The sequence below is a fragment of the Suillus discolor genome (assembly GCF_016758755.1).
Source record: "Suillus discolor strain FC423 chromosome Unknown F5147scaffold_16, whole genome shotgun sequence".
Taxonomy (NCBI): domain Eukaryota; kingdom Fungi; phylum Basidiomycota; class Agaricomycetes; order Boletales; family Suillaceae; genus Suillus; species Suillus discolor.
The window spans coordinates 315,783-342,909 of record NW_024541263.1 but is presented as its reverse complement, the minus strand read 5'-3'; the positions used below and the strand labels follow the sequence as shown (position 1 = coordinate 342,909).

The 27,127-nt window shown below is 47.8% G+C and overlaps 9 protein-coding genes and 2 non-coding genes across 11 annotated transcripts; 4 read left to right on the top strand and 7 right to left on the bottom strand.

Moving 5' to 3' along the window:
• Positions 1-1,912: 1,912 nt before the first annotated feature.
• F5147DRAFT_744659 (uncharacterized protein) lies at positions 1,913-2,950 on the bottom strand (the record flags this gene model as incomplete). Its single annotated transcript, XM_041439693.1, has 3 exons — positions 1,913-2,322; positions 2,404-2,665; positions 2,747-2,950. The coding sequence occupies 3 exons, from the start codon at positions 2,948-2,950 to the stop codon at positions 1,913-1,915; spliced, it is 876 nt and encodes a 291-aa protein (XP_041295056.1).
• Positions 2,951-5,262: 2,312 nt separating this feature from the next.
• On the top strand, positions 5,263-8,281 carry F5147DRAFT_685307 (permease for cytosine/purines, uracil, thiamine, allantoin-domain-containing protein). Its single transcript, XM_041436669.1, has 23 exons — positions 5,263-5,765; positions 5,824-5,871; positions 5,922-5,957; positions 6,011-6,019; positions 6,071-6,105; positions 6,161-6,168; positions 6,220-6,244; positions 6,297-6,309; positions 6,363-6,416; positions 6,469-6,561; positions 6,619-6,714; positions 6,767-6,805; positions 6,870-6,922; positions 6,975-7,005; positions 7,057-7,176; positions 7,234-7,250; positions 7,301-7,313; positions 7,363-7,446; positions 7,494-7,505; positions 7,565-7,689; positions 7,739-7,841; positions 7,888-8,030; positions 8,091-8,281. The coding sequence occupies exons 1-23, from the start codon at positions 5,443-5,445 to the stop codon at positions 8,249-8,251; spliced, it is 1,641 nt and encodes a 546-aa protein (XP_041295055.1). The 5' UTR covers positions 5,263-5,442; the 3' UTR covers positions 8,252-8,281.
• A 295-nt stretch (positions 8,282-8,576) lies between these two features.
• On the bottom strand, positions 8,577-9,344 carry F5147DRAFT_685295 (uncharacterized protein). Its single transcript, XM_041436668.1, has 3 exons — positions 8,930-9,344; positions 8,785-8,862; positions 8,577-8,730 (listed from the first exon to the last, which is right to left on the bottom strand). The coding sequence occupies exons 1-3, from the start codon at positions 9,077-9,079 to the stop codon at positions 8,683-8,685; spliced, it is 276 nt and encodes a 91-aa protein (XP_041295054.1). The 5' UTR covers positions 9,080-9,344; the 3' UTR covers positions 8,577-8,682.
• A 56-nt stretch (positions 9,345-9,400) lies between these two features.
• Positions 9,401-9,471, bottom strand: F5147DRAFT_t59. Its single transcript has one exon. It is a non-coding gene; the product is annotated as a tRNA-Gly (tRNA).
• Positions 9,472-9,567: 96 nt separating this feature from the next.
• F5147DRAFT_685292 (uncharacterized protein) lies at positions 9,568-11,252 on the top strand (the record flags this gene model as incomplete). The annotated part of the gene is made up of 5 exons (XM_041436667.1): positions 9,568-9,825; positions 9,883-10,026; positions 10,240-10,678; positions 10,732-10,809; positions 10,872-11,252. Coding segments are annotated over 5 exons (1,046 nt in total), but the record flags the coding sequence as incomplete, so codon positions are not given.
• Positions 11,253-11,356: 104 nt separating this feature from the next.
• Positions 11,357-12,687, bottom strand: F5147DRAFT_771568 (farnesyl-pyrophosphate synthetase; the record flags this gene model as incomplete). The annotated part of the gene is made up of 5 exons (XM_041441256.1): positions 11,357-11,857; positions 11,905-12,006; positions 12,066-12,287; positions 12,354-12,491; positions 12,562-12,687. The coding sequence occupies 5 exons, from the start codon at positions 12,685-12,687 to the stop codon at positions 11,357-11,359; spliced, it is 1,089 nt and encodes a 362-aa protein (XP_041295052.1).
• Positions 12,688-14,452: 1,765 nt separating this feature from the next.
• Positions 14,453-18,827, bottom strand: F5147DRAFT_685285 (uncharacterized protein). The gene is made up of 11 exons (XM_041436666.1): positions 18,128-18,827; positions 17,998-18,076; positions 17,835-17,949; positions 17,489-17,783; positions 17,418-17,439; positions 16,924-17,364; positions 16,101-16,874; positions 15,334-16,046; positions 14,940-15,280; positions 14,828-14,885; positions 14,453-14,778 (listed from the first exon to the last, which is right to left on the bottom strand). The coding sequence occupies exons 1-11, from the start codon at positions 18,668-18,670 to the stop codon at positions 14,515-14,517; spliced, it is 3,645 nt and encodes a 1,214-aa protein (XP_041295051.1). The 5' UTR covers positions 18,671-18,827; the 3' UTR covers positions 14,453-14,514.
• Positions 18,828-20,535: 1,708 nt separating this feature from the next.
• On the bottom strand, positions 20,536-20,619 carry F5147DRAFT_t58. Its single transcript has one exon. It is a non-coding gene; the product is annotated as a tRNA-Glu (tRNA).
• A 91-nt stretch (positions 20,620-20,710) lies between these two features.
• On the top strand, positions 20,711-22,442 carry F5147DRAFT_759729 (peptidase family M48-domain-containing protein). Its single transcript, XM_041440460.1, has 9 exons — positions 20,711-21,023; positions 21,075-21,141; positions 21,195-21,498; positions 21,552-21,626; positions 21,676-21,690; positions 21,742-21,897; positions 21,949-22,009; positions 22,060-22,153; positions 22,204-22,442. The coding sequence occupies exons 1-9, from the start codon at positions 20,740-20,742 to the stop codon at positions 22,309-22,311; spliced, it is 1,164 nt and encodes a 387-aa protein (XP_041295050.1). The 5' UTR covers positions 20,711-20,739; the 3' UTR covers positions 22,312-22,442.
• A 146-nt stretch (positions 22,443-22,588) lies between these two features.
• On the top strand, positions 22,589-23,811 carry F5147DRAFT_685274 (peroxiredoxin). Its single transcript, XM_041436665.1, has 6 exons — positions 22,589-22,807; positions 22,868-22,891; positions 22,957-23,042; positions 23,099-23,297; positions 23,351-23,429; positions 23,479-23,811. Exons 1-6 carry the CDS (start codon positions 22,707-22,709, stop codon positions 23,635-23,637), a joined length of 648 nt encoding a protein of 215 aa, XP_041295049.1. The 5' UTR covers positions 22,589-22,706; the 3' UTR covers positions 23,638-23,811.
• On the bottom strand, positions 23,812-25,831 carry F5147DRAFT_759727 (uncharacterized protein). Its single transcript, XM_041440459.1, has 3 exons — positions 25,322-25,831; positions 24,354-25,255; positions 23,812-24,299 (listed from the first exon to the last, which is right to left on the bottom strand). The coding sequence occupies exons 1-3, from the start codon at positions 25,692-25,694 to the stop codon at positions 23,931-23,933; spliced, it is 1,644 nt and encodes a 547-aa protein (XP_041295048.1). The 5' UTR covers positions 25,695-25,831; the 3' UTR covers positions 23,812-23,930.
• Between the last annotated feature and the right edge of the window lie 1,296 nt (positions 25,832-27,127).

Below are 27,127 nucleotides of genomic sequence, written 5' to 3'. Positions count from 1 at the left end.
CGATGTTTCCCGCACATCGGACCCGATATTTTCTCGTGCACTTGTCCTCCCTATGTCCTGTCCTGTTGTATCTATCCCCACTAGGTGCGCAATTATTCATTTTCACGTCGCTAACATTGTAGAACGCATTATTACATGTCCACAGTATATCATGTCTTATTACATAGGACATCAGACCCGAAAATCAGTGCTACTACTTTCGCCTATAGCACTCCAAAATTCTACATAGATACTATATATTTCGCATACCTCCTACCTATTTACTTACCTTTCTACCTCCGAGTAGGAGGAGGTCATCCGATATTACTAGTTCTTAGCTGAATTCCACAATATCATCCATTCTTTATGTGAAACACTCCAAAACATCTGACAGTAACCCGCCATTCACTATCCCTGACATTCATTATATTCCCAACGCAAACCCAACGCTAACCCAACGCTAACCCAACGCAACCCAAGGCAAACCCGCTAACCCAAAACCCAAAAACATCGGACTCGTAATTATACCTTCGGACTTTGTTTCCCGCACTTTGGACTACCTTCCTTTTGTTATAACTGATCATTCTAATACCATATAGCAAACCCCTCGGGTCGAACACACTTGTCTTGCAAGTATAGCAGACTAGGCTGTGCATGACCACAACACATTTTTATATTGCTGGCTACTTACTTCATGTAGTGCTCAGCAATTGTTGTATCTCTACATCGGGAAGATATCATAAGACAATTTAGCTATTGTTACAAGTAACATCGGTCACGTGGCCCCCCTATCATTTTCCCTTCATCCTCGTCCTCACCATCTACCGGCTCGTCCTCCTTTACCGACTTTCCGTTGACCAGATCCTCGGGACTGTTCCCGTCCCTCGCATCATCCGCCTCTATGCACGTGCACGCACGTTCCTCTCTTGATTTGACCACCAATGTGGTCCCGCACCTCTGACTCGGTCTGACTCGTGCCACCAATGTGGCTTTCCTCTTTCTGTTTCCCCTGACTGCGGATTCCCGCACGTTGTATTCTTACCGTTGGTCCGTTCCAACGTTTCTCGGTCTCATTCCACATTCGACCATCCATCACTAATCCGGCTGTGTTGCCAACGCACCTATACCATTCTCGTATCCCCTTTACCCTTACCTACTGTGCGGTAGCCTTGCCCTTAACCCTCTCCACTTAGTATAAGTAGTCGGTCACCCTGTACTAGATTCTCTAACTTGAATCTACTCAATCTTCCCTGGAACATACTTCCCTCTGAAGCCCCCTCAGCTTCAGTCTCTAGTATCTTTTCTTAGTCGCTCATCGCGGCTAAGTCTACCTCGATCGACCTCATCGTTCGGACAAGACTGTCCTTACTTTGAGTGACTTCTCAAGACATCCGTCTACGAAGTCACGTGACACGCGCGTACTGTGATCACTGCCGACTCGTCGTCGCCAGTCTCACTTGCTATACCGGATCCTTCCGGTTACGTCACGAACGTTAGCGGACGACGCCCCTCTTAGGGCTCCGCCTAACAGATCTATTTGAGTGCGTAACAGCTATAGAGATGACAACCTTTTTAAGCTCTGTACTGGAACGTGAAGAGATTCGTCACAGAGCTGATCAACATATCAGTGAGAGTGTCCACCATCAATAAATGGGGGACTTACCAACCAGCACATCTGCAGGCTATACTCTGGGAAGTAGCCTTGCGACAAGACATGAGAAGACTCGAAGAAAGCGGCAGTGTAGGGGGAATTTACCATTCTCGAATTTGAGCTTCTTCTGGTGGCATACCCACAATTTGGCATCCAGGACTTCTTATGCAAGTTGTGTGGCATCCTGGTGTTCTGGGATTGGCTCGTGGCAACCAATTGCCTTGCTTTACTAAAGTAGTTGGTAGTGATGCGCGTGTGGTTCAGCTCTTCCAAGAGCACAGTTCACGGGTCTGTCAGTTCATCACAATCTTCATCATCTTCTTCGTCCACCTTATCCTCAAGGAATTCTTCCGAGTTGGAATGAGTGCCAGAACTCTTCAGTGCCGTAGCAATTGCAAAATGTTGCAGCTTCTCCTGGTGATCTAAATGATGACAGATTTGAGGATCATAATCGTTGTTATTGGTGTGCCATGCAGGGTCCTTTATTTCAGATATGTGGGCATGCTTGGTGGTGTCTGCGGACCATTGGATGAGGGCACCAACTTTGCGTGAGCTGGCAGTAATGCTCTGCATAAGTTCGAGCTTGGGTATGAACCAGTTGTCGATAGGCTTCTTTGTGCCCATCCGAGCACCTAGGGAGAAGATAATGTCTTTATTTTCATGGAAGATCGAGAGTGATCTGTCAATATGCGCTAGCAAGTTCTCATCAGGCGAAGGAGACTGCGCCATGTACCGGATGTCCATAAGAGCATGGATTGCGACCACAAATCAACGAGGGGCTGCACCAGCGATCAGGCCGATAATGTAACACTGAATATCTCGGTGCACCCTGCCCATGACTTGCTTCAATTTCGAAATTCCACCATGAAAGTGGTGATAGCCTACAGTAGGCTGCAATATTGATATGCGAAAGTCCAATTCCTGCGCTCCAACAACTATAAGGCACCACTGGAGGTCGTGATCGTAAAACTCCTTGTGCCAGTGATGCAAAGGTTCAGGAGTTAAAAAGACTGATGGATCAGCGAGCGGCCAGTCCTTCCAGAAAGGAGAGTGGACACCATTTAGTCAGTATTCCTCGCATGCTTGGAAGTAAGCTTCAAGGTCATTAGGATCAACTGTTATGCTATTGAGCTGTTCCAGGGTGATAGAGCGTGTGCGCTCGGGGTGGCAAAAGTCATCCCCAAAGTCCAGGTACGATGCCAAGGTAAACGGCGAAGTTTTCCCACGCACACATGCAAGCATACATGTCTCCGGGGTATCGACAATATATGCTGCAAGAGGTGTAAAACAGTGGCGCACATTTCCCACTGGGTCGGACATCATGATTTCAATTTCAGCAGCTATCATAAGGGGCTTCAGAACTATGGAAAGACACTCATGCATAAGGTGATCTTCTAGCATGCCTTGCATCTGTTGATTGGGATACAAGTACTCCGGGATAGGGAGGAGAGCTGTGAGCAGAAAAGCCCTGGATGAGAGCTTGGTGTGAGTGCTCATGCGAATGTTAGTGAGGCCCAAAAGGAGCGGATGAGCGACTCTGGCACCAGTCATATTGGTAATATTCATTTTGTCCAAAGAAAGCACAGTGCCCAGGACTGTTGCACCTCTGGGGAGCTGGTCTTGTAGTTCTTATGATGAGACAACATGAATATCGACACACAATCCATACATACCTGGATCTCCCAAGCAGAGTCACTTGTCAACCACTCTGAGTATACACGAAGAAGCCGCGCTGATGTCGTGTAAACGCGGCAAGGGACAAAATCGAGCTGGTCGTGAAAAAGGGGGTTACTGAAGAGACTTTCCAAACATTCCATGGGATCCCTCCAAAACAATTGGATAGGACTTTTTGTGGGATTGAGCGACGGGATGGTTTAACACTTCCAGCTTGGTCCCTTCAGCAGCATCTCAGCACAGCTTCGCAATTCTTTAGCGTTGTGGAATGACAATTTCAACCGATGGATCTGCAAATAATGTCAGAAAACGACAGCACTTGTGAAAAGGACATGCACCATAGGGAGTCCCAGAAACTGGTTAATTGCTGCCATACTGAGGGGAGAACGCAGGAGAAAATCAGCGACTTCCCACTCTTCCCTTGATGCAAAAGGGTAGAAGAGGTTTTCTTTCCTGTGTTCTGCATACTCATCAGCATCAAAAAGATCCTGAAAGGTCACACCGTCCTGAGCATAACAAGTTCCTGTGCCCTCATACATCTCCACCTCTGATAACTCTCCCTCATCCTGGAAATGGGCTCTGTCAAAGTCAATGTTCATCATCTCATCCTCAGTATTAAATTGCAGGATGTCTGAGCCCAACATTGGTTGAGGTTGATCTTGAGATCACTGTGAGGGATCCAACTCAGCAAACTGCAAGATATCGACCATATCGCGAGTAGAACTGTGACACGATGTCCGAGGCTGGCTGAGGTGTCGAGTGACACTAGATTCCTTGGTGAATACTTTGCCACACTTTGGACATATTAGCACTGACATAGTAAGTGAAACTAATGTCGACCGATGCATGGACTAATAAGTCTCACACATCACTGTGCTTCACTCCAACATATCACATTGGTGTCACATCATCGTACTTACTAAATATTGTCAATATTGCCACCACAGTGCTCACAATGGAAACCTCCAATGTTAACTCTATGACCTTTTCACACCATCCCCGGGCCTCCTACAGTTCTTCAGTTTCTTCTCGAAGTTCCTCTTTCAATTCTGAACTTTCTCCTCATTTTCCATCCTCTCGTCGTTGTGAGGAAGTCTCTCTGTATTCTCGGTCCAAACAAAGTTCACAAAGTTCACAATGTTCATCTTTTCTGCAACAATCGCAGCTCATCAAAGAGGAAGATAGCTTCCCCATATTGATGCACTTTGTGAGTTGTTATCTGCTAATCACTTCAATGCTCCATCATTCTTATTTGCTTTTGGTACTGGCAGGAACGAGACTCCACATCACTCGACCAAGCAGAGGAAGATGATCATTCTGACCTCGCACTCAAAGAAGCAGCTCAAGCTAAATGTAAAGTTTGCCAGGCTCAAAAGCACCTGGTGGTTTGTATTTTGGAACACCATCAGATACTTACATGTCTCTGCCATCGTTGTGCAGAGGCCGCAAATACACGCTTATTATTAGCTGATCTCAATGTCGGGTGCTTGCATCTAGAACGGAGAAAAGACGGTGTCGCAACATTCATTCAAACATAATTGGTAGTAAGCTTCCAGTTTGCGGTGTTCTTGTGCATGCACACTGACAAGTACTCTTAATCACAGCTTAATAGTGTTGTAAATATTTGGGACCTTTTTCGTCTTTGCATGTCAATACTTCATAAACGTTAATAAAGACCGTGTTTGTATTTTCGTACACCAGTCTTACCATTTGTACAGTTTGTATGTCTGTGCTACTTGTGCACTTGTCAAGTTTGTTCCCAATTTTCGATTATTTGCTTGTGTCATCTGTGATGTGTGTATGGCCTTGTGTGGATTTGTGTGGATTTGTCAATCATGTGGGAATTGTGACTAAATTAATAGTTTGCTGATGTAAGCCATCTAATAGTTAGCGAAGCGCTCGATCACCCAGTATAATAAGGCTTACTTATTGGGTAACCCAGGTGCATAATTCGGATCCGGACAAGCCTCTTTCCAACCGCATGGAGTCACTGTAACGTTACCCCGGCGTATTCTTCCGCAGAATGAGGAGCTAAATTCGTGGCTTTTTTCGGATCAGTCGTCTCCGTGGAGCAGTATTACAAAATACTCGATCACCAACGTTGAGACGTTGATACTGAGTATTACTGACCACCTGCGATGACTAACTCAAAGGAAGCAGACCCGCATCCGTCTCGTTGGCGCAGGTTCCTCCAGTACATTGAGGTACCCACTGATCCTGGAGTGCCCAATACACCATGGCTCAACCGCGACCTCATCCCCATGCCCAAAGAGCGCCGCACCTATAAGATATGGTCCTACTTCATCTACTGGTGCATCAGTGGTCTCTGCATTTCAGGGTATACTACCGGCAGCACATTACTCGCGTACGGCCTAGATGCGACACAGGCCATTGTGTCTCTCGTCATCGGCGGTCTCATTGTTGGAGTGCTTTGTGTCACCTGCGGGTGGATGGGAGAGAGGTGGGGATGCTGTGGTCACGGGATGGGTTCCATCGAAATGCTGACAGCTTATATGAAGACACCACATAGGTTTTACTGTAGCGTGCAGGTTCAGCTGGGGCATGCGGCGAGTATGCAACAATTGACAGCGGCACATTATGTTGATTCCTCTAGCAGAGGCGCCTATTTTCCTGTTATCGTGCGTGCTTTTGTGTGAGTGATGCGCTAAACGTATTGGAGTACACTGCTTGATTTCACAATTCAAGGGTCATCTTGTAAGTTCTCAGTTTCTTTTTCAAGTGCTGAAAGCTGATATGCGCATTTAGCTGGGATGGCCTCCAGGCCTACTGGGGCGGACAAGGTAACTTGTTTTCTACTCCTGTTCTCTGTTATGTTGCTGATAAACTTTCGCGCAGCTGTTGCGGTACGTCTCCAAGTCCTCGTGCATCTTACTTCATTCCACGCATCTGAATAGGTTACAATCGGCGCCATCATTCCTGGTGCGCAACCTTTCTTTTAGATCGTCTAATGCTTATTTTTATCTTGTTTTAGGATTTGCCCACATGTGAGCACACCCAACTTGTTAAGTTATCCAGCCACTTACACACGATGATTTAGGAAACAGACGTTAGCAGGAGGAATCTTGCTGACGAAGGACTTCATAGGCATAATGTTCGATACATTCTCTTTCCACGAATCCATTTAATTTGACTGTCGTGTGCAGCATCTACTACATATTCTTCATCGCAATCATGCGCATCCCTCCTGAGCGACTCCAGAAACCCTTCATCGTCTCGTCTGTCATGTTTAGCGCCACGTAAGCACCGTCACCATTCTAACTTCACGCATGCACTGCACTTACTCTATAATCCAGCCTGATCGGACTTCTTACTTGGGCGGTCTCGAACACACATTCTGGTGGTCCCTTGTTTCAGGAGCAAGCGAGTCCCGTTCATGGTGGAACAGGATGGTGAGATCAAGACTTGAGATTAAATCAGATATCTTGTTAAATAATACGATAGGGCCATGTTATTCGGTATCACTGCGATTCTTGGCGCGTGGTGCGAGACTGTCCTTTTGTCGCTTGCACGCCCACCTGATATATGTTATGGCTATGGTGAATAGGGGTGGTGGAACCGTCGGTCAGAGTGACTGGACGCGCTATGCTAACCGGCCATGTCTGCCCAACGTCATCACATTCTTGTTTATCAGACTAACACGTCCATTCAGATGCGCCTACGCTATCTCAGTTAATCGCTGCGTACGTCCACAACCCATATTCCCTATGATCTACCTGACTGATTACTCCCAGTCCATTTTGCATCATTGTGTGTGCCACGATTGGTATCATCGTCACGTCATGCGCCCAAGAAATTGTAGGGAGTTTGATTTGGGAGCCTTTCCTGCTTCTCGCAACTCTGCAGAATTACTAGTAAGTTGGAGGGAGGGGGAGTTCGTCCGCTGGGCATAGCTTAATTCCTTTCTTCAGTAATGACTCCCCGAGAGGTAAGGACAATCTCACGGTACGTGTGGGTGCTCACTTCTCCATCGGACAGTTCGCGCTGCGATGTATGTAACACGTTAATGTGCTCTAGCTTCTTCTCTGACTGCGCTTCAGTTTCTTTGCCGGACTCGGCTGTGTAAGCGCCCAGCTCGGCATTAGCATTGTTCTCAACTCTGTGAGCGCTGGAATGGATCTCTCGTACGTCCTTACTCTCGTATCCCAACATCTACATAATACACGAGCAGGGGTGTCGTACCGTCCGTATTTTATGTTTGTTGTGCCCCAAATGCACAAATCAACGAATGTTCTTCCACAGACGCTATATCAACATCAGGAGGGGTGCTTACCTGCTCGCCTTCCTGGGGCTAGCTTCAAATCCTTGGCAATATCTGTCTAATGCTTCAACTTTCTTGACCGTACTATCTGGCTTCGGAATATTCTGTACGTGTGAAAGAAGTCTGATTCATCACGATAAACTGATCCTCCCCAGTCGCTCCCTTTTCTGGGATTCTTCTCGCAGACTACTTCGTGGTAAGGAGATGCATGATCAAGCTCGAGGACTGCTACATCGGAGACAAACGCTCTATTTACTGGTACGCAAACATTATAAGACATATTCTTCCCCTCACTTCTGTCAAGGTACCACAATGGCGTCAACTGGCGTGCCCCACTCGCCTGGGTGCTTGGGGTCTTCCCAACCATGCCTGGGTTAATCATGACAACCCGCGACGCGACTGCGTGGAATGTGTGGGTGCGCATTTTCCACATTGCGTTCTTCGTCGGTAGGTTTGCTGCTATTAAACGGTGTCTTAAATATTCATTAAAATTTGGTAACTCTGCAGGCCTTTTGATATCATTCGTCGCGTTCTCGGTGATTTGTTGGGTCTCACCCCCGGGAAATGTGGGTATTGGAGCGCTGTATCATGAGGAAAATAGTTTCGAAGTGGAGGGTGAACTGGAGACCGAGGAGAAGGAAGGAGGGACTAGTGTAGGAGTGGCATAGATGGTGGTTTGTTCTGCAAAACCTCCTATCCTATCATGTTCATGTTGATCCACGACAATGAGGACTACGGTGGGGCTGCAGCCCAAGTTCACAAGTCCTCCAGCACTGGGCATCACAATGTCAAGGAGTCCTACAAAGAGTACCAGAGAACGAGCATCGAACCGACGATTTCGCAAATTTGTCCTTACACCTTCACCGTTATGTGGGAATGGAACTGTAAACACATCACTAGTGAGGTCTACATAGCAGGTCGAGCGAGGCGTGGCGTTCCAAAATTTTGGAATCTCACCGTCAAATGCAAGTGTGGGACATGGATGCACAAAGCAAAGAAAGAAATCGGTTGCCTTAGTGGGTGGTATTCTGCAAATCATCTGCATGCAACCGTGTCACGGTACAGAAATTTTACAAACACAGCAGGTATATCTTTACAACTAACGAGTGCAATTCCCTGCTGTTCCGATCATCTCCACAGTGCTGGCCTACGTCGATGATGAGTACATGGCAGCAACACCGATAGAAATCAAAATACGCACGTCCTGGCAGCAGAGTACGGTCATTGAGTTACCACATGCATTCACAGTGGGAACTGTCGTACACCCCGTACCTGAACTCTATGCAACGTCGAGCGCAGGTCGAGTTAGTTCGTGTGCTCCTTTGAAGCTAGAATCAAAAACGCACATAATCATTGCTGACAGTAGCACAACACGTCGGGAACCCCGATGCGCAGCCTCCTACATTCTGGCCAACGATTACAACGCTGGGTTCAGGAGCAGGTGTCGCGATCATGGAGACGGATGCACAAAGCAACACCAGTAGATGGGTGAACATGGCGTGATGTGTAGGGAACTCGGGGGAATAAAATTTAAGGTCATATTTTCAGGATGACTGGTAGAAATATGCAGCGTTCGCTGAAAAACCGTGACCGAGCCATAGCCGAGATGTAATTTAATCAGCTGTCGAACTTCTCGCCGAAGAGTTCAATTGTGAGATATTACATCACCCATGGATTCGAGGTAACCAACGGTTACCAACCCAAGAGTCTCCAACCAACCTATGGAAGAGCTTTGGCTTTTGCGCTCAGCATGCAGCGAATTGTTGTAGTTTATCACTGAAGAAAAAACAAAGCAGCAAAACGTAGTAGAATGCTAGTGCATTAAGAGGGAATCGAACCCCCGGCGGGTCGATGGCAACGACCCAGGTTACCACTACCCCATTAATGCCTGTGCTATCCGAAGCGTCGTCGGGGACCATGACGGCATCAGCGACACTGTGGGAAGTATGCCGACCATGAGCGAGCGCTTAACATCTTTCGCCGACAATGTCATATGCCGCTGCGTACGGGCCCTACGGCCGCTCACCGTCTCCTGTATTCACACAGAGTTCCGTGTCACTAGATGACTCCTCGGCGGACGAAACACCTGATGTCCAACCAAGCGCGAGCCGAACAGGCTCGCCGGGGCCTCTAAATGCTGAGCATGGGGAGGCAGCAGGGTCAGACACGATGACATGCCTGTGGGACGACTGTGGCGTTGTCTTCAGCCACCTCCCCAGTCTCATTGAACACATTCACAACAGTACGTTCATGACCTGATGTCGTCGAAACTGAGCATCATGTCCGGTGTGTGTTATAGCGCACATCGGTGTGCACAAGTCGAACTACACTTGCGAGTGGGCAACATGCAACCGTCGCGGGCTCGCACAGACTTCGCGGTTCGCCCTCATATCCCATATCCGCTCGCATACTGGCGAGAAACCCTTCATTTGTTCCCGGCCAGGTGAGTGGTGTAACATTCATTTATTCTCAATCCCATTCAAAGTAAAAACCAAACATCACCAATCTCCCTGTATTCTGTTTTACTTTTACTTTAATAATAATAATAATATTTCAACTCCATGCACCCATTGTTATCCACAATGTAACAATCGTTATCCACAACAGTTTACTCTAATTTCACTTCTCTTTTACATACCCACTCAAATATCCTCAGAATGCGACAAATCCTTCACCCGCTCTGACGCATTGGCAAAACATATGCGACTACAACATAACATGCCCCCTCCACCCTCCGGTAGGGGCGCCTCAGGAGCACGCAAACGCAAGCGGTCTCTCTCTCCCTCCCACCCTCAAACCAACGTACCTACTCCCGAGCAATCCGCATTCAGCACCTTCAAGCTCGAGCCGCAAACACCTTCTGAGCTTGAGAACGGTATTGGAGGTGGAGATTACTTTTCGGCGCTCACGCGTGAGGAAGAGGAAGACGACGACGATGGAGAGGACGATGGACTTCCACCGCATTTGCAGCGGCTCGTAGACCCCAGGACTGGCCTTATCATGGGCCGCACTCCTGCACTCGTTATGTATGTAATCCAGAAAGCGAAAATGCGCTACGCGCTTGAAACCCATGCAGCGCTCATCGAGGAACTCAGGTGCGCTGAATTGATTCGGATAGTCTTCGCGGCATTGATATTATTTCCTTTAGGGTCACGAGGGCACAGGCGAAAGAAGAGAAGTTAAAGAAAGAAACAATGCTGGATGAATTGATCAAAAGTGTCTTTGGGTGCGTTTGTCCATGTCCGTACTCTGTCTGATCTTCATTAAATGGGTCCTGCTGCTATCCAGAGAGGAAGCAACAGCAGCTGTCACACAAGTCCCTCCCCCACAGCGAGGCCACCGAATGCTACCACCACAAGCACACCATGTGCCAGCTGCGTATCCACCGCAACTTGTGCAATCAGGCTTGCCCTAAATCTTTTGTATCAATGTTCTGATATCGTTATCGTGATTTTAACATTGCCCATGCGTATCATGCAAGTTCGTGCGGCCTGTGACTAGGATATTAATTATACCTATCCTGCTAAATCCTGCTTAGTAGAAGCCTTCCTCGTCCTTATCGCGCATGTCCCTCATGAGCCACAATTTTTATCGATGTGAGTGTTGTCGGATGGTCTGCGGTGTTAAATGAATCATCTATGTGATGACTCGAAGTTACGTCTTTACTAGGGTCTAGTGCTATGATCCATGATATAATTTCCTATAGTCTAACACAAAGCAGCGGATATAAACCAAGTAACAATTACAGTGATTGATTTTTTACATCTACTCCCCTATGCCTTGCGGTCAGTGATCTTGCTCAAGAAGGCACGGAACGCATCTCGTCTCAACCTATTGCCCTTGCCCGCCTCGTGCGCCTCAGGTTCAGGCACCTGATCAATCATCGCATTGATTTCTGCGACAGCCTTCTTCTGATACTCCTCATAGCGCCTGGGAATGTTCAACCCCTGCTCGTCGTTGTACATGTCCTTCACAGCTTGCTCCCGTACAGCCTGATCTGCGCCCTTCTTCCCGTAGTTTTCATACAGGAGCTGTTTCTGCGCTTCGGTGCCGTACGTGAGTGCTGTGCACACACACCAAGAACATTTTCCATCAACGATGTCCGTGCCAATTTTGCCGATTTCTGCCTCGGTGCCGTGGTAGTCTAGGTAGTCGTCTTGCACTTGGAAAAACTCGCCCATAGGAATGAGAATCCGGTCTGCTTCTTTATATGCCTCGATGGTCTTTCCGTTGATCTCGTATACATCTGGGACACCACACATGCGCATAGCGAGCTGCGACACTGAGGATAGAAAGAGTAGAACGCGGTCTTATACCGTACAATGAAAGTATGTTTGTCGAGGCTGTATTTGCGAATGTCGATGTTATCTTCTGGGGCAGTGATCAAGTCGACGAGCTGGCCCATCTCAGTTTTGTACGTGACCTGCAGCACGTCCATGTCAGAAAGTGAGAACACAGCATAAGGGACTGCAAGAGGCATACCTCCTGGAACAGTTCCAACAGATCTACGTAGTAGCTCTCTCGCCTGAAGTGAGTCTTCAGGAGGTGGTAAATTGCACCCTCGAGCATGAAGGAGTCGTTGATTGCGATGTTGTGGACCTTTCCGAGGCCCTTGACATCATGGACGCGGTACCAACAAGGTTGACCGCGTCGTGAGATGGAAGCATCCATCATGTCATCAGATACAAGGAAAAAGGCTTGTAGCTATAATTATAAGAGGGTGCTATTGGGTGAGCATGCGGGATAAGCCGATAAAGGACTGAAACGTACGAGTTCGATACACCATCCAAGCAGGGCGGCTTTGAAGTACTCGTCGTCAGTTAGAGGTCGGTTGAGAAGTATTGTAACAGTATCGACGACAGATATGCCGCGATTGAGTTTGCCTCCCGGGACATTGTAAACAAGGTTCTAGCGAGGCAGGTTGCAAAAAGATGGTTATATCAATCACTGTCTATCGAATACACGAAGGATCACCTACCTCGTTGAACCACGTCACAGCGTCCTCAGGCATATTTTCTGACTTCATATGGTCAATAAGTTCCTCGCGGATGCGCTCGAATACGGCGAGGAACTTGTTACGCTTGTCTGCTTTCGATATTGCCATGTGTACAGGCGTCGAATGTGATAAGATTGGGCTTTGTATTGAGGAACTTTTGGAGGTTAGGGAGACGTCGTCTAGGATATGGTACTTGTTGTTGACGATGAAAGCTAGAAACAAGAAGAGGACTGGTAGAAGATGATAGATGCTTGCTCGTTGGTTAAGTAGAGTAAAAAACATTAATAGTTAAGTTAGGAGTGGCCTTATAATAATGAGACCACTTTTGAATTTTGAAATTGATAACTTAAATTAACTTGCTTCTTCTAACAGGGTTCCAAACGCTTCGCCCACCCTGTCCAACGGGAAGACGAGTAAAGTTAGAATTGAAACGCATGTCGGTCTAGTTTAGTACAAGTACGCGTTCAAGTCCAAGTTAAGTACACAGTACTAGTACAGTTCAGAAACGGCTGTGCGCCGCCACTGCCGTTTGGTGTTCGGCTCCTGATCGATCGATCAAGGTTTGTAGGCACGTGGTAGATACGCCCCGACCCTCCAAGTGCCGCTTAGTAGGAGACGGGTGCCAAGGACGTGGTCTGCCTCGCGACTCGAACGCTCAGGTAGACACTCTGCGTCAGCTTCACCTCCTAGTCAATCACTACCCTCTTGAAAAACACGATGTTGCGCATGTTACTTCGAAGTTCCATAGATGATGAAAATCATGAGATCCGAGCAGATCGCGACAATACTGGTCTCCCCTGGACTTTAGCGCGGTTGGCAGAACTCGGGAATTTTGCCAGCCGGTCTGGCAAAACTGGTTGTGTCCATTCCACGGCGGAACTAATCCGAAGGGGTGAGCTTCAAGATCTTTTGGATATGAAAATCAACGTCCCTCAAGTAAGATGTTGTATGCTGGAGGACGTCCTCCCTGCGTTACTGTTCCAATCAATTCTGGTCGGATTCGGGACGAAACAACATTGATGTTATCATTAGGAATATATCGCACACTAGTGCCTAGAGTTTTGCCAGATCTGCCGACCCGTTACAACCGGAAATCTGACTACACCACTCCCATCCAGCTGGCTATATTGAGGGAAGACAGTTAAGTATACGACGACAAATACCGGCCTGGTTTTCTCTGGAAATGCACGCACGACGCGTATAAAATAGGTGAACACTGGAGTAGAATACCGAATTTTGCACATGGAAGTAGACTGGTGACCAGCCCGTCTATGAGATGGAAGCTGCTGCGCGCTATGCGGCGAACGCCGAAGAAGAAATAGTCTATAGAACATATATTAATAGACTGCGGACTCTCACTCCACGTGAAATAATCTTCCAGGAGCCTAGCTACCGAACAACTATGGCGCAAACGAGGCCATCAATAAACATAGGTACCATACTTGGTGTCGGTCTAATAGAATTCAAAAACCCCAAATGAAATGTTATCGAAGGTCAAAGCAGACTGTTCAGGATATTACTAACTTGACTGACCTCATCTGGAAGCTTCGCTGTGAAAGAGCTATCAAACTAGAAGGGAACGACCTCAGAATGTGAAATTCACAACAGATGCGATTCGTACTATAAACGACAGACTAAAATTCGACAGATTTAAAAAGGCGGCCCTCAAAATGGATCAAGTCCTCCGAATGTATGGGAGCGGGGTACTCAAAGATGGAGACAAATCTTCCGGACAACTGGATCCGAAATGTAGGCGTTTTAGTGGGTATAGCACCTCCAGGCAAACGCGTGCCTTCGCGGGGTTTGTCAGTTGCCGGCTGCGCTCAGCCTGAATTCTAGGTACACCGGCGCCGTGGGATACGAATATACACGTGCGGAGAGCAGTATGAAATTCGAAAGCATTAAGAAGTTCACATATATGTGTTCTACAGAAAATTACATATTTTGTAAAGGCACATCAACACTCAGTACTTGCGTCCGAATTTTAAAACGATAGTGCATCACAAGCTCGCCAGCCTGACGCCAGAAATAATGTCGTACAGCAGCCAAAGTCATATCCAGCGGCAAAACAGAATCATTGCAGAGGATTTCGTACATGTCTTCACCTCGAGCACGATCATGCGAATTTTGATTATCGTCATGCGGTGGATGATGGGTCGATGTAGGACTGCCAGATATCTTGTCTAACTTTTCCTGAACCTGTATGTGATATTAACTATTGCATCGCCCACACAGGGGATCATCTTACATGATGAGTCAGCTTGCGAACTCTCAGGAACCTGCTCGACGTTAATTTGGACTGTGACCTTTTGAAGAACAAGGTTAGAATACACGGCGTGTGATGAATTAAATTCACTAACGTGTTGAGCAACTCAGGGAGTGGTTCATGTCCCTGTTCTGTGCCTGGCCAGGGTAGTAATACAAAAGAGACCTTTGGAGGAGGCGGGCTCGTAATTTTGTTGAAGAGCAGGTATTCAGCAAGCCACAGAGGTATCGTCGACTCCAACTTGTACACGTCAGCCCATGTAGTCGACACGCTGCCCCTATAAACCGTTCTCCACCCGGGATATACTTCGTCAGATATCAATATTGTCATTGCCGGAGGCAACGTCAAAGTGGGAGCATCGTTGGACGCGGGAGGTGAGATAGGGTGTGCGAGGAGTGCTTGTACAGGCGATTTTTCAGCGGGGTCTGTAGGTGCCTGGACAAAGTAACAGTCAGACAAACACCGATTTTCGTGTTCACCAAAATCACCTCTGGAGCGGTTGGCATATCGGCCAGATTGCCAGAAGGGCTAGATATAGGTGAACCCGGCAACGCATCAATGGTCATTTTTCTCACAGTGCCTTTACCAAGGCTCTTCAGACGTCCCATGAACCCACTGCTGCCAGTAGGAATGCTTGATGTCGGTGTTGCCAGGACACTCGGAGGACCACTCCACGCAGAAAAATCACCGGCATCTGACAGCGCGGCGCTTCCCGTAGACGGGCGCCGTGTATGAGGATGGGGAGAGAAATAGTCCAAGTCCCGAGACGCGCTGGAGAGCGGTGTCCCTGCATCAAGGCCTTGCGTGCGTATTGGTCGAGGAGCAGGGGTGGTATCGTTCGGAGGCAATTGAGGGATAATGGATAACGGTGGAGGAGATTTCAGCGGAACGAGCGGTATCATCGGGGTAAGAAGAGGGCTGGGTCGAGTCAAAGAGGGAAGTGAAGGAAGAACAGCGGGCAAACAAGTTGTTGATGTCACAACTGCACTACTAACAAGAACTCGCGACGGCCTCGTTGAAGACTCGAAGGAATGCCGCAATGTGGAACTTGAAGAGTTCCCGTTCGGTTCCAGTGATGGAGCCACAGTGCGCTGCATAGCTGAGTTACCAGTCTCGGAACCGTCGCGTTTACGACGAATGCGTTGCTCCTCGCGGATAAATCCAAGGAACAAATTTCGTAGGACCCACCGGCCAATGTTAACTGAAGCGTGTGTTCGGATCAGATGACAATTAACACAAAGAAGAATATACTTACACCGGAGTTCATCGCCAAAATGCCTGTCATGGTCGAAGCCAGCCTCGTCTGCATATATTTCAGAATCGAAACAGCGCTCGTTGATATGCACAGTGAGGATACCGGTTTTCGTGTCCACAGATGACCAAGGCGAACTGACAGCATCACCCTCAATGCGCTCTCGGACTGCCTCAAGCGCCTCACGAGGACTCTGTTCTTTGTCACCCCCTGTCACACTCCCGTTGTCACGACGACGCCCACTGCTGGAAGTACTGCCGGATCTACTCGCAGCACGCACCTCATCACGGGCAAACTGACCTCTGCAGATTCCTCGCACGATATCCCACACAGCGACTTCGCCTGTCGTATCTACCGTTAACGCATGCATCCGATCGTTCAACAAGATAGCTCGCACGAGACCAGGAGAGCCTGCTATCACCGCATCTGGGTGTGCGTTTAAAGGCTCGGCATCGGCAGCAAACTCCCGAGCTTCATAAGCCGTTCGAGGGTCCTGCACTGCATCAAGATCGGTGAGCGCCATCGAGATTTCACTTTTCTTGCTCCGGAGAGTGTTGGGGGGCATGAGGGTGGAAGAGTGATGAAGAGTAGCATGGAGTGGCAAACGTCCTCCCGGAACGGAGGCGATGGATGCAGCAGAGTATAATGTTGCAACTTCGGGATCGCGTCCACGTAGAGCGAACGAAGAAGGGGAGAAAGGACCATCAGGAGAGGTAAGTCGTACAAAAGATGTGAGCGGGACACCGGGGTAGGCTGCTGTCGCGTCATCCCTACGAACTAGTCGATAGCTCAGTATTGAAAATTTGACTTAAAATTGGAAGTGCACCTTGATGTACTGACGGTGGTGCAGACCACTGTATATCAGGTCCAAGGGAAACTTGTCTCCTCGAGATCGTAGTAAAGGATCTATCAGCAATGATTTCTCTCTCTTCCTCTAAGACTCGTTTCGGTACAGGTTTCGGAAGCCTCCAGCGACTGATGCTCGATTTACCGGAGGCGGTCCAAAGAAGACCGTCATCTGCGGTCACGATTTTATTGATACCTTCCCCGACTTCAACAGAAGATTCCCCCGCAATAGTGATGCAGGCGCCATCCGAAATGTCTGCGCATCCCTCCACATCGACTTTGCACACCATACCCGACTTGTCGCCAGAGTAGAATACCTCGAGTGAGGGATGCGTCGAATGTAGAGACCAAACAGAATCTGTGTGGTACGCAAACGTATGTAAGCATCGCTGAGATGACAATGACCATAGTTTGATGGATGCTAGTGATGTAAATATTCAAAAAAAATTCGGAGGACCATGATGTGTTACACACCGTCTGCAGAACCTGTGAGAAGCTGGCCAAACTCGTTAGAACAGATTGTTGTTGGAATGTTCATAACTCACATATCGCGCATCCTCTGAAATAAGAATAGCTCTGATATTGTCCGTGTGGCCGACCAGCTTCCCTGTCCTCTTTCCCGAGCGCGGGTCCCACATCCTGACGACACGTTCTGGAGATCCACTTGCAATGGCGTGTCCGTACGGGTCGGAGGCTATTGCATATACAGAGGCTTTGGGCGCAGTAGCGTCAGGTGGGTTGAGGGTAAGGAATGGTTCGGGCGATATCGATGCTCGGGTGAGATCCCAGAGTTTGATGGTCCGGTCGAATGAGCCAGAGGCTATCCAGTTCTGTCCACGACTAAATACATGTCAGCATGAACATGAACCATTATATTCGAGGAATACATACCAAAGAGCGAGACAGCGTGCATAATCGGCATGAGACCCTATTGCAGAGGGGTCACTGGGAGAAACGGCATGAGGATGCCAAGCCTTGATGGTTCCATCGGATGATGCAGAAACAACTGCTTATGGTTAGCCCGTCGACCCACCACTGCATTCCATGCACTTACCTGTCTGATTATAATTACAGAGCAAGAGATCATTTACCCAGTCTGTGTGGGTCTGCGCGCACTGACGGAAGCTAGAAGGCTACAAGATATGCTTCCAGTTACACGCAGCATAATAAATATTGTGTCTCACCGATCCTGATGTCAACGCATCGGTGTCCAACTGCCACTGAAGTTCGTACGGTAACTGGTCCGTTGTGCTGCCTCTTCGCTTTCGTCCTCCATTCTCCTTTACATCTCCTAGCACATCACCATCTCGTCGTTCATCTTCCTCAGCCTCTTCAGCGAGTGTTTCATCTCCCATTCCTGTCAACATTTCCCATCTGTCTAACCGGTCTCTGCGGTACCTGCCATCATGTCTCCGCCTGAACGGAAGTCCCAAATCCCATGATATGATTAGTCCATCCCTTCCGCCAGTATAAAGAATGCCTTCCGGTGTGTTCCGACCTTCGAGACGCGTGGTTGTGTCGAGCGCAAGGGACATGACGCCCAGTCGATGCCTTGGATGAGAGTTCTCCGATGTGCTCTTGGAGTCGGCCAGTGGTGTTTGAGAGGGTATGAGGAGTGGGCGTATTGAACCATTACGGGGGACTCCAAATAGTGGTAGCCTAAGCCGTGGAACATTGTCCGTGGGTGGAGGTATCACATATGATACCCTACGCCTGGGAGGTGCCATGTGAAGGAAAATACAAATTTACATACAGGTATACAGGTAGTATGGTATACAGCTGTCTCTGAAGGACGCGTTATGTCGACCAACTGTGATTGAACGTTGTCGTCGATGATGAGGAGAATCAGATGACGGGTAAATATCGCTGAATGTATTTGGTGCCTGATCAACTTGGATGTGGCACACGGTGTTGCAGCTGTGCGCATGAGATGTAATCTAATCTTATCCACATTGACCTCATTTGGCACCATCATGAACCACGTATACTAAACTTGTACATGACCGTTGTCAACGAGAGCAATACTTGACACTTTTCTCTTGAAAGATTGCCTTGAACATCGAATATAGCTCGGAGCACACCCTCAGGCTCATCACAAAGCTTAAGCACAGACGACGATGTTTCTGAGCTACATGAATTTACTTTATTAAGAATGCTCAAAGTCGGGGACGCACTCATGTCGCCCACGCCCACCGCCCATGCCTACGATCCCTCCGCGTGTAACACCGTCCCGTTACACGAGTGCACCCACGAAAGTTGCCCTGCCAGATCTGACCCGGATACATTTCTGTTCGGTACCCACCAATGACACGCCGCTCAATACACTTCGGTGCACAGCCAATGACACGCTTGCGGCCTACAGTCCGACGACTGATCTAGATTCGTCTCAGATACTCGTCTGCGACATGCTGCGCGACTTTATCGAAGCTTGTGCACCCCTTCGGAAACTCGCACAAAGGAATGTGAGATTTGTGAACGGGAGGTGCGGTTGACATGCCACCACCTCATCCCTTGATCCACAAATGCCAAGCAAGGTGCTCAAGATGAAAATGCACCCAGAATCAATGATAAACTCCGTCGCATGGCCATGTAGGTTTGTTTGTTGAATTCCTACCGTACCGCGACGGTCTAGTCTCACTTTGTAGACCCTGCCATAGTGCTGTGCATTATATGACGAACTTGCTGGCGCAAGCCAGACCCGGGAGAAAGACTGGGAGCATAAATTATATAGCATGAAATTCCCAAGTCACGAACTCACAAGAGGATTAATAAGACTGCAGATACTCATTGTCAAAACTACTATCCGCTCCTACCGACTCTTCAGTCACTTGCAAGTCTGTGATGTATATCATTTTGGCGGGCAGTCCCCTGCACCATGTGTGCAAGCTCGACGTATTCACGTCATCCTCATAGGACTAGGGTGAGACAAGGGAAAACGGTGAAAACGAGATGACTCACCAAGGCCTTTAATTCTGTATATCCTAACGCGAGTCTGGACTCTGCACGCGCCTCGAAGACGCGTCCCTGATTATGGTAGTAAAGGGACGACAATTCAACCGAAATGGACACTATTTTCAACAACTTGAAGAACCAAGGATACGTATAGTCGAAGGTCTCCGGAAACTACAGTCTTCCGATTTGCTGCACATGCTCCACGCATATCTGGTCGAATAGAAAACAACTCCAGGTCCAAAGTCTTTCAGAAGGAGTAAAATCAACAATGAGTGTACAAATCTCGGAGCTGAGACAATAATACTTACTTTCGTAGACTTGACAGATGCTTAGATACCTATCGCTCTCCAGTGTCTCTCGGGTGAAGTGCCTCGGTGATATGATGCCCCGTGAGCTCCGAGGTGTATTTTTGAGGATGTGGCCCCGGCGCCGTGTCGACGACCCCCCGGTAGTCTTGGTTTGGCTTTGGTTGCCAGTGAGTATGTCTGAGGATTCCGAGCTTCCGACGTCCAAGACAATCAAGCCGTACTTTTTTTTAATAAAACAAAAGCAAGTTTGGAAACGATATTCAGGTCTAGGATCCGAGTACTTGGTGTTACTGAAAATGAAAAACATTGAACAATTCTGAAATACAAAAACATTCGGATACGGGGAATCGAACCCCGAGCTACCGCGAACCATGAATTATGAGAGGCGGTAATGTTAACCATTACACCATATCCGATTGGGTGGAAAAGTCCTAGTCAATCTCTCAATCTATCGGTCCTGTATGCAAGTACACGGAAGCCTCCAAGCTTGCAATTAACATTAGTAAAAGCTCGGACACCCATCTCGCCAATTCGTGATGTTCCCTGCTCGCATGTGGACGACAATAGCACCTATTCTGCGGGCGTCGCGTGGTACTCGGGGGCTGCCAGTCATTGCTAGAGATTATCCACGAGTTCGACTACCGACATCCAGCCTTCGTTCAGTTCCCCTCCGGCAACTCTCGACATCATCTCCCCGACATGCTCAGTATACACGCTTTTCGTCCGAAAATCAACGTCACTCGTCAGGAGATGTGATAGATAATCGCATGAAGATTGTTATTGCAGTTGCTGCACTCGGAGGAACATATTATGTCGTGCAGTACGTGTTCAGCACATTACTTGTGATGTTATGTCTCACTTTACCCTCAAGTTTAGAACAAGTCCCTGAAACAGGTAGGTGGCGATTTATGGATATAAGTCCCAAGTACGAGACAAAGGTGAGAGCAAGCTTAGCCTGAAGGAACAAACTCTCATTTTTGCCCCCTTGCAGCTTGCACAGGCGGCGTATAATGAGCTCTTGGCTGAATTCCGAGGCAAGATACTACCTTCCGATCATCCTGTAACACGACACGTCCAACGAGTTGTCAATCGTATTCTTGAATCATCGGACCTTGGCCACTTGAGTTCTAGTGAGCCTAGCCGGTCACTAGTGGGGGCACCAGATGACTTCTGGAGCGAAGACCCGTTCACCACCGGAAGACCTGGAGAGTCGTCTACCCCCGAAAGTGGAGGTAAAGAATGGAATCTGCTTGTTGTGAATGATCCATCCATTGTAAACGCCATGGCCACCTTCGGTTCGCTCTCGAGCTGCCTCTGCAAGTGAACCTTCACATATATGTGGTCACAGGAAATATCGTGGTCTTCACCGGAATTTTACCTATATGCAAGGATGAACAGGGTTTAGCTGGTGTTCTTGGACATGGTATGCAATTCTGCAAAGGATAGTCTGCGCAACTCAAATAATTCGGCAGAGATCGCCCACGTGGGTATGTTGGCATGATACAACACGCATGCAAATTCTAACCTCCCTTTACCAGTTGCTCGACATGCTTCCGAACGGTATTCGTCCTCTAAAGTATTCCTAGCGTTAGCAGTTCTTCTGCAAACTGTCTTCGGGTTCGATTTTGGAATCACCAACCTCATAAGCACGTTGCTACTGGAGCTACCCAATTCGCGGACTCAAGAATATGAGGGTGTGTTTCTTCCAGCCACACACATGGATAATGCTGACGTCAGGGATGTAGCCGATACTATCGGCATGCAGCTCACCGCAAAGGCATGTTTTGACCCCCAGGCTGCTGTGGAGTGAGTGATTTGGGTTTTCCGTTGTCTGACTTATGTGCGCGACGTTACAGAATGCATGCGCGACTCGCACAATATGAAAAGGCCCATGGAGCAACAAGTTTGGAATTCTTGCGCACGCACCCTGGTGCGGAGCGGAGAATCAAAGTCAGTGTAGTGTTTCTACTTTGAGATTCATGATTTCATCTTTCCTTCAGCATCTCGAGGAACTAATACCAGAGGCCTACTCCATACAAGCTAGCAGCCCTCAATGCGCAGGTACACAGGACTCTCTGAGCCGCTTCAGGGAGTTTGCTCTTAGATGATCGTAGATTATTCACCAGAGTTGAGAGATTTTTTGTGAATACATTCGAGTTCTCTCGCTGCTTAAGCGCTTATCTTTTATTTGTGCGATTTTGAGTACAAATTGATCAATGTTGCACTTAGGAAATGAATGGCATCTCTGAACTTTGAAGTAGGAGCTTCCCACTTCATCGTTTTCCTGATGCATAACAGATTTACAATATTATGACACTAGGTTCTCATGCTAGTGTGAGGTCATAAGTATTTCATTCTGTCTCCGTCTTCATTTAACGGGTCCATGGACTAGCCAAACAAAGACACATAACGCGGTGGTTAATTGGATTTAAAATCTTCATGGCAACTGACACCACTTGGATAATTCGCCTCTTCTCTAAATCCACAACTCAACTTCACAACAATGGCCGTCTTCGTTCAGCGCCCAGCACCAGCCTTCACAGCTACCGCAGTCGTAGAGGGTGAATTCAAGGAGGTCTCCCTATCCGAATACCTGGGACAATGGTACGCGTCTTATGCGCTAGACATTCGTGAGAGTAGCAGCTAACATTAGCTTATTGCAAGGGTGATTCTTTTTTTCTACCCAATGTGAGGATAATACAAGTTCTCCTTAAGCATCATGTTTCTCACTATCATTTTCGTCACGCTAACAGGGATTTCACGTTTGTTTGTCCAACTGAGATCTTGGCTTTCAACGATGCGCTTCCTCAATTCAAAGCGCTGAATGCCTCCGTTCTCGGTTAGTTCGGGATTATTTTTGTGGTGTTTTAGACGCGTTCTGATGGTTTTTTTTAGGCGTTTCCACAGATTCTCAGTATTCCCACTTTGCGTGGGCACAGCAACCGAGGAAGCAGGGCGGCATTGGACCTGACCTCAAGCTACCTTTGGTTGCGGACAGGAACATGACAATATCCAAGGACTATGGTGTCCTCATCGAGGAGGAAGGCATTGCACTACGTGGTTTGTTCATCATCGACCCCAAGGGAATCGTCAGGTGGGTGTTTGTGTGAATCCTGGACTAGTTTGGTAACCGGCGCTTTTGAATAGGCAAATCACCGTTAATGATCTGCCCGTCGGTCGATCTGTGGATGAAACCGTCCGTCTTCTCAAGGCCTTCCAATTTGTGGTACGAATTTTTCTTTGCATATCGTAACGTTTCATTGCATCTTTTGCAGGAGGAACATGGGGAGGTCTGCCCTTTGGGCTGGACCGAGGGTGCTAAAACCATCAAGCCGGACCCCAAGGGATCTATAGACTATTTCTCGACAGTGGACGATTTCGCTAGCAATGGTCATGTGAACGGGAGTGCCAAGAAGCGTCTTCGCACGGATTGATGGAAGGGTTTACAAGACAGCTAGGTGTGATCATGGTCGACGCGGTTAGAACACCAAGGTAGACTTTTGATATCTAGCCGTTTAATTTTTACACACATATATCTTGCATATCACTATACATACCTTATGTTACTTATATCCTGACATGGCAACACTTGACTTTCAAGATTCCCAAGTTTGACGAAACGAAGTAAAATGCAACAATGAATACCAGCAGAGAGCCGGAAGGGCTGGACGAAGCCGAATGAATACAATTCTCTGCTGTATCCTGGGAGAGGGCCAGCGCCCGACCGTCACTCTTTCCTGCGAAACCAGACTCCACACAGTCCAATGTCTGCCTCGGGCGATGGATCCGGAAAACAAAATTGGATGTCACTCAACGTAGAGCAAGCTTTCGTCCATATTTTGGCGTGTGTCTTCTCTGTGCCCGAGCTCACAAAGTCGCTCGATAGGACAACACCCACAGGTGAAGTAATCGACATCGAGGAAATGCTAAGCGGGGGCGTTGTGGGAGTAGGGGATGATGGTGCTGACAGTTGCAGAGAGCCAGATAATGGGGGCGTCAACAGTCGTGACTGTCTGGAGCGAAATGGTGTGGTGACCTTGAGCGTGCGCAAACCATTAAAACGCGAGATAACTGCATCAATGATGCCATATAATATCTTCGAGCAAAGCGTCAAAATCGATGATTCTTGGATCCAGAAAATATCACTGACCTCGGCGGTGTCGTCTTCCATCCAAAGCACCTCTACCTCCAAAACCGTGAGGCCGCGGTTATTGGCAGCGCCGCTACCTGACAAAATTCCACCGGCAGCACCCAAGAATTTTTCAACTGTTCGTTTGTCCACCTCGTGAGTGAAGACCACATCCAGTTTGGAGACGCCTTGAATTGCACGAAGGAGTGCGGCAGGCCGCAACCCCGTGTATAGCGTGGTGGTGATATCTAAAACAACAGTTTCAAGTGTTTGTCCCAGTAAGGAGCATATTGCCATCGTCAGTCGTGGAGGAGCATGCAGTTGAGAGAGCGATGGCAACATCTCCCGTGCTAGACCAGATACGAATATGTGTTGATGGAAGGAAGATTCGAGTGAAGGGTTCTCGACGACATTGGGAAAAGCTAGATATTGTAGGGAGGATTGATTTCTGAGGAAATGTAGAATGTCGATGAATTGCTCCTCAGAAATTGTGTCATCAAGGATGACCAGTGTCTTCAACCGGAAAGAAAGAGGAGGCGACTGCGAAAATACCGGAAGAAATGTCCGTAGCGTAAGATATTCCAAGTTTGACATATTGTGCAATGCAGTTGTGAGATCAAGAGATGGTATGAGATGGTCCTCAGATGTTGGCCAGAAGTGACATGAGAAAGATTGAACCCTCGTAGCGAGAGACGCATGGGTGGCAAGGGTTTTACAAAGCCTTTTAATTTGTGGCTCTGATATTGATTGGAAGTCGAGTATCCGATATAATGTGTTACGCGAGGCATTGCAGAGCTGAGCAGAAACAAGGGCAATACGCGGTAAATCGAACTTGGGCAAGAAAGACAGAATTGCCTCTAACACCTCCGCAGGAAGGCTCTGGATCGTGACACCTGTATGTGTTGTGTGTTCTGCAAGCAATCCTGGACGGAATGAATGTGACGGGTTATTCAATAAATTGGACAAAGACTTGAGCAATCTTGCCTCACCTCCATTTCCGTTTGACCGCTCCAGATCGATACTTTCACCGCAAGACTCCATTAAACTGGCCCTGCGTCCCAGGCCACTGGGTCTCCTAATTTCGTCTGGTGATGCAGTGGAGGAATCACTAGACGGCCGGGGATATGCTGCAGCGGCATCACGAATGAATCCGACTGCTTCGTGGCTGCCCACGGGGCTGGGGTTCTTGAACGAAGTTCTTTTTCGAGGGTTGAAGAGGGTGGTGACGCGTTTAAGAACACGATTTGGATATTTCCCCTGGGGAACGGTACTAGTATCTGCTGCAGCGCTTCTTCCTCCAGCTATGTCCAGATCAGAAGATGCCCTTGATGGCTCCGCAGAGCGTCGAGAGAGGAAGTACATGACTGAAAGTTGAGTCAGTTCGGACTTGAGGAGCTTATTAGACGAAAAATAGTGGATCTTGTGGATGGATGGTTGATGGCCATATTATAGCTAGAGTAGCAAGGTTATTTTGAAAAACTTTCATCCTGTTCAGAAGCGGGAAAAGTATAAAGTCGTTCTCAGGTGCTGCCGTATACAATATATTGCTCATAAATTATGTATGTACTTATGTTGCGAACGTTCCATGTCGAGATCTTCAACTTATACTTGAAGCTCAACTCTAAGCCGGCAGTAGCACGCTGTCACGGACCTTGGCAGTGATAACTCCAGTTCGATTAGCTGTTCAACGTTCTAGTGCTATCTCCTTTCCATGACATGCTATTCATCAAGTTGCGACGTTCTCCAAGCTTTGATCATCATCACCAGGGATACAACTATAATACCTTGGTCTGACTCGGAATTGCACAAGTCTTAAAATGTACGTTCCTTCAATTGATTTGATGGTCAGTTGTCATCGTGTCAAGCACTCTCTGGCCAATATTAATAGGTTTCACACATCATGGACTGTGAGTCTGACACAGTGTGCGAGTTCTTCCACCATTTACTCAATATTATTTCTAGGACAGATATCAATATCTTTACCAGTACCGTCATCCAGAAGCTAGATAAAAACTCGGAAACGAATACTTAGGTCAATGTGACAAGTGCCAGTTCATTATCACCCGCAATTGAGACCACATCATAGACGTAATTCTTTGGTTTGCTTCTAGCTCTTCCCCTTTGGACATCGTTTGGCTGGTCTGCTTTAAGATCTTGTTCTCTCCCGCAGCTCCCGGTGAGCGTTCTCGAACTCTTACGCCTAAAGCCGCATTTCCCGCAATACTTGCACGTTAGATAACTTAGAGAAGCCACACCGACTCTATTAACCTTCTCAAAGACGTACGTTGGACTGCTCCAGAGTCTGATCTATGCCGACGAGTCAAGTCGTCAATTGATCAACGTAATGCATATCAAATCTTCCTGCCAATCTGGGATTGCTAGTGGCTGTATGCTGCGGCAGCCTGCCGGCAGAGCACTTGAACTCGTGGCTAACTTGAAGTCGACTAGAAGGAAGTGCAGCGAGCCATACCGCACTATTTACTCCTACTACACCAATTGCTATTATCCTCTCGCAATTTCAATCTCACACTAGTCGATTTGATCATTTTTGGCTTCAAACTAGGCGGCTAGTATGCATTTAAATGAACTTACTTCCCAAATGCTAAGGTATACCATAAAGTTATGGAGAATCGAGTCAACTCACCCTGCTTCTAGGTACTTATTGGCACCATATCGCTGGTTACGAACCCTCATTCAAGTTATACTTGGATCGTCAAGGAACTTGGATGGCCAGTCACCGGCACCCGTCACTAAAACCAACCGGGCTCGGGTAGCCTGGATCAATGCAATACAGA

Coding starts and splice junctions, on each gene's coding strand:
- F5147DRAFT_685307 (XM_041436669.1), top strand. CDS start 5,443: ATGACTAACTCAAAGGAAGCAGACCCGCATCCGTCTCGTTGGCGCAGG. Junction 5,872..5,921: donor AGGTTCAGCTGGGGCATGCG/GCGAGTATGCAA, acceptor TTCCTCTAGCAG/AGGCGCCTATTTTCCTGTTA. Junction 6,417..6,468: donor AAGGACTTCATAGGCATAAT/GTTCGATACATT, acceptor TGTCGTGTGCAG/CATCTACTACATATTCTTCA.
- F5147DRAFT_685295 (XM_041436668.1), bottom strand. CDS start 9,079: ATGTTCACCCATCTACTGGTGTTGCTTTGTGCATCCGTCTCCATGATC. Junction 8,863..8,929: donor CTACTGTCAGCAATGATTAT/GTGCGTTTTTGA, acceptor GACGTTGCATAG/AGTTCAGGTACGGGGTGTAC. Junction 8,731..8,784: donor CCGTACTCTGCTGCCAGGAC/GTGCGTATTTTG, acceptor TCATCGACGTAG/GCCAGCACTGTGGAGATGAT.
- F5147DRAFT_685285 (XM_041436666.1), bottom strand. CDS start 18,670: ATGGCACCTCCCAGGCGTAGGGTATCATATGTGATACCTCCACCCACG. Junction 17,950..17,997: donor CTGTAATTATAATCAGACAG/GTAAGTGCATGG, acceptor AACCATAAGCAG/TTGTTTCTGCATCATCCGAT. Junction 14,779..14,827: donor TTCGCAAGCTGACTCATCAT/GTAAGATGATCC, acceptor TATCACATACAG/GTTCAGGAAAAGTTAGACAA.
- F5147DRAFT_759729 (XM_041440460.1), top strand. CDS start 20,740: ATGTTCCCTGCTCGCATGTGGACGACAATAGCACCTATTCTGCGGGCG. Junction 21,024..21,074: donor GGAACATATTATGTCGTGCA/GTACGTGTTCAG, acceptor TTTACCCTCAAG/TTTAGAACAAGTCCCTGAAA. Junction 21,499..21,551: donor AAACGCCATGGCCACCTTCG/GTTCGCTCTCGA, acceptor ATGTGGTCACAG/GAAATATCGTGGTCTTCACC.
- F5147DRAFT_685274 (XM_041436665.1), top strand. CDS start 22,707: ATGGCCGTCTTCGTTCAGCGCCCAGCACCAGCCTTCACAGCTACCGCA. Junction 23,043..23,098: donor GCTGAATGCCTCCGTTCTCG/GTTAGTTCGGGA, acceptor GGTTTTTTTTAG/GCGTTTCCACAGATTCTCAG. Junction 23,298..23,350: donor GACCCCAAGGGAATCGTCAG/GTGGGTGTTTGT, acceptor GCTTTTGAATAG/GCAAATCACCGTTAATGATC.
- F5147DRAFT_759727 (XM_041440459.1), bottom strand. CDS start 25,694: ATGTACTTCCTCTCTCGACGCTCTGCGGAGCCATCAAGGGCATCTTCT. Junction 25,256..25,321: donor GCGGTCAAACGGAAATGGAG/GTGAGGCAAGAT, acceptor CATTCCGTCCAG/GATTGCTTGCAGAACACACA. Junction 24,300..24,353: donor TGGAAGACGACACCGCCGAG/GTCAGTGATATT, acceptor CTTTGCTCGAAG/ATATTATATGGCATCATTGA.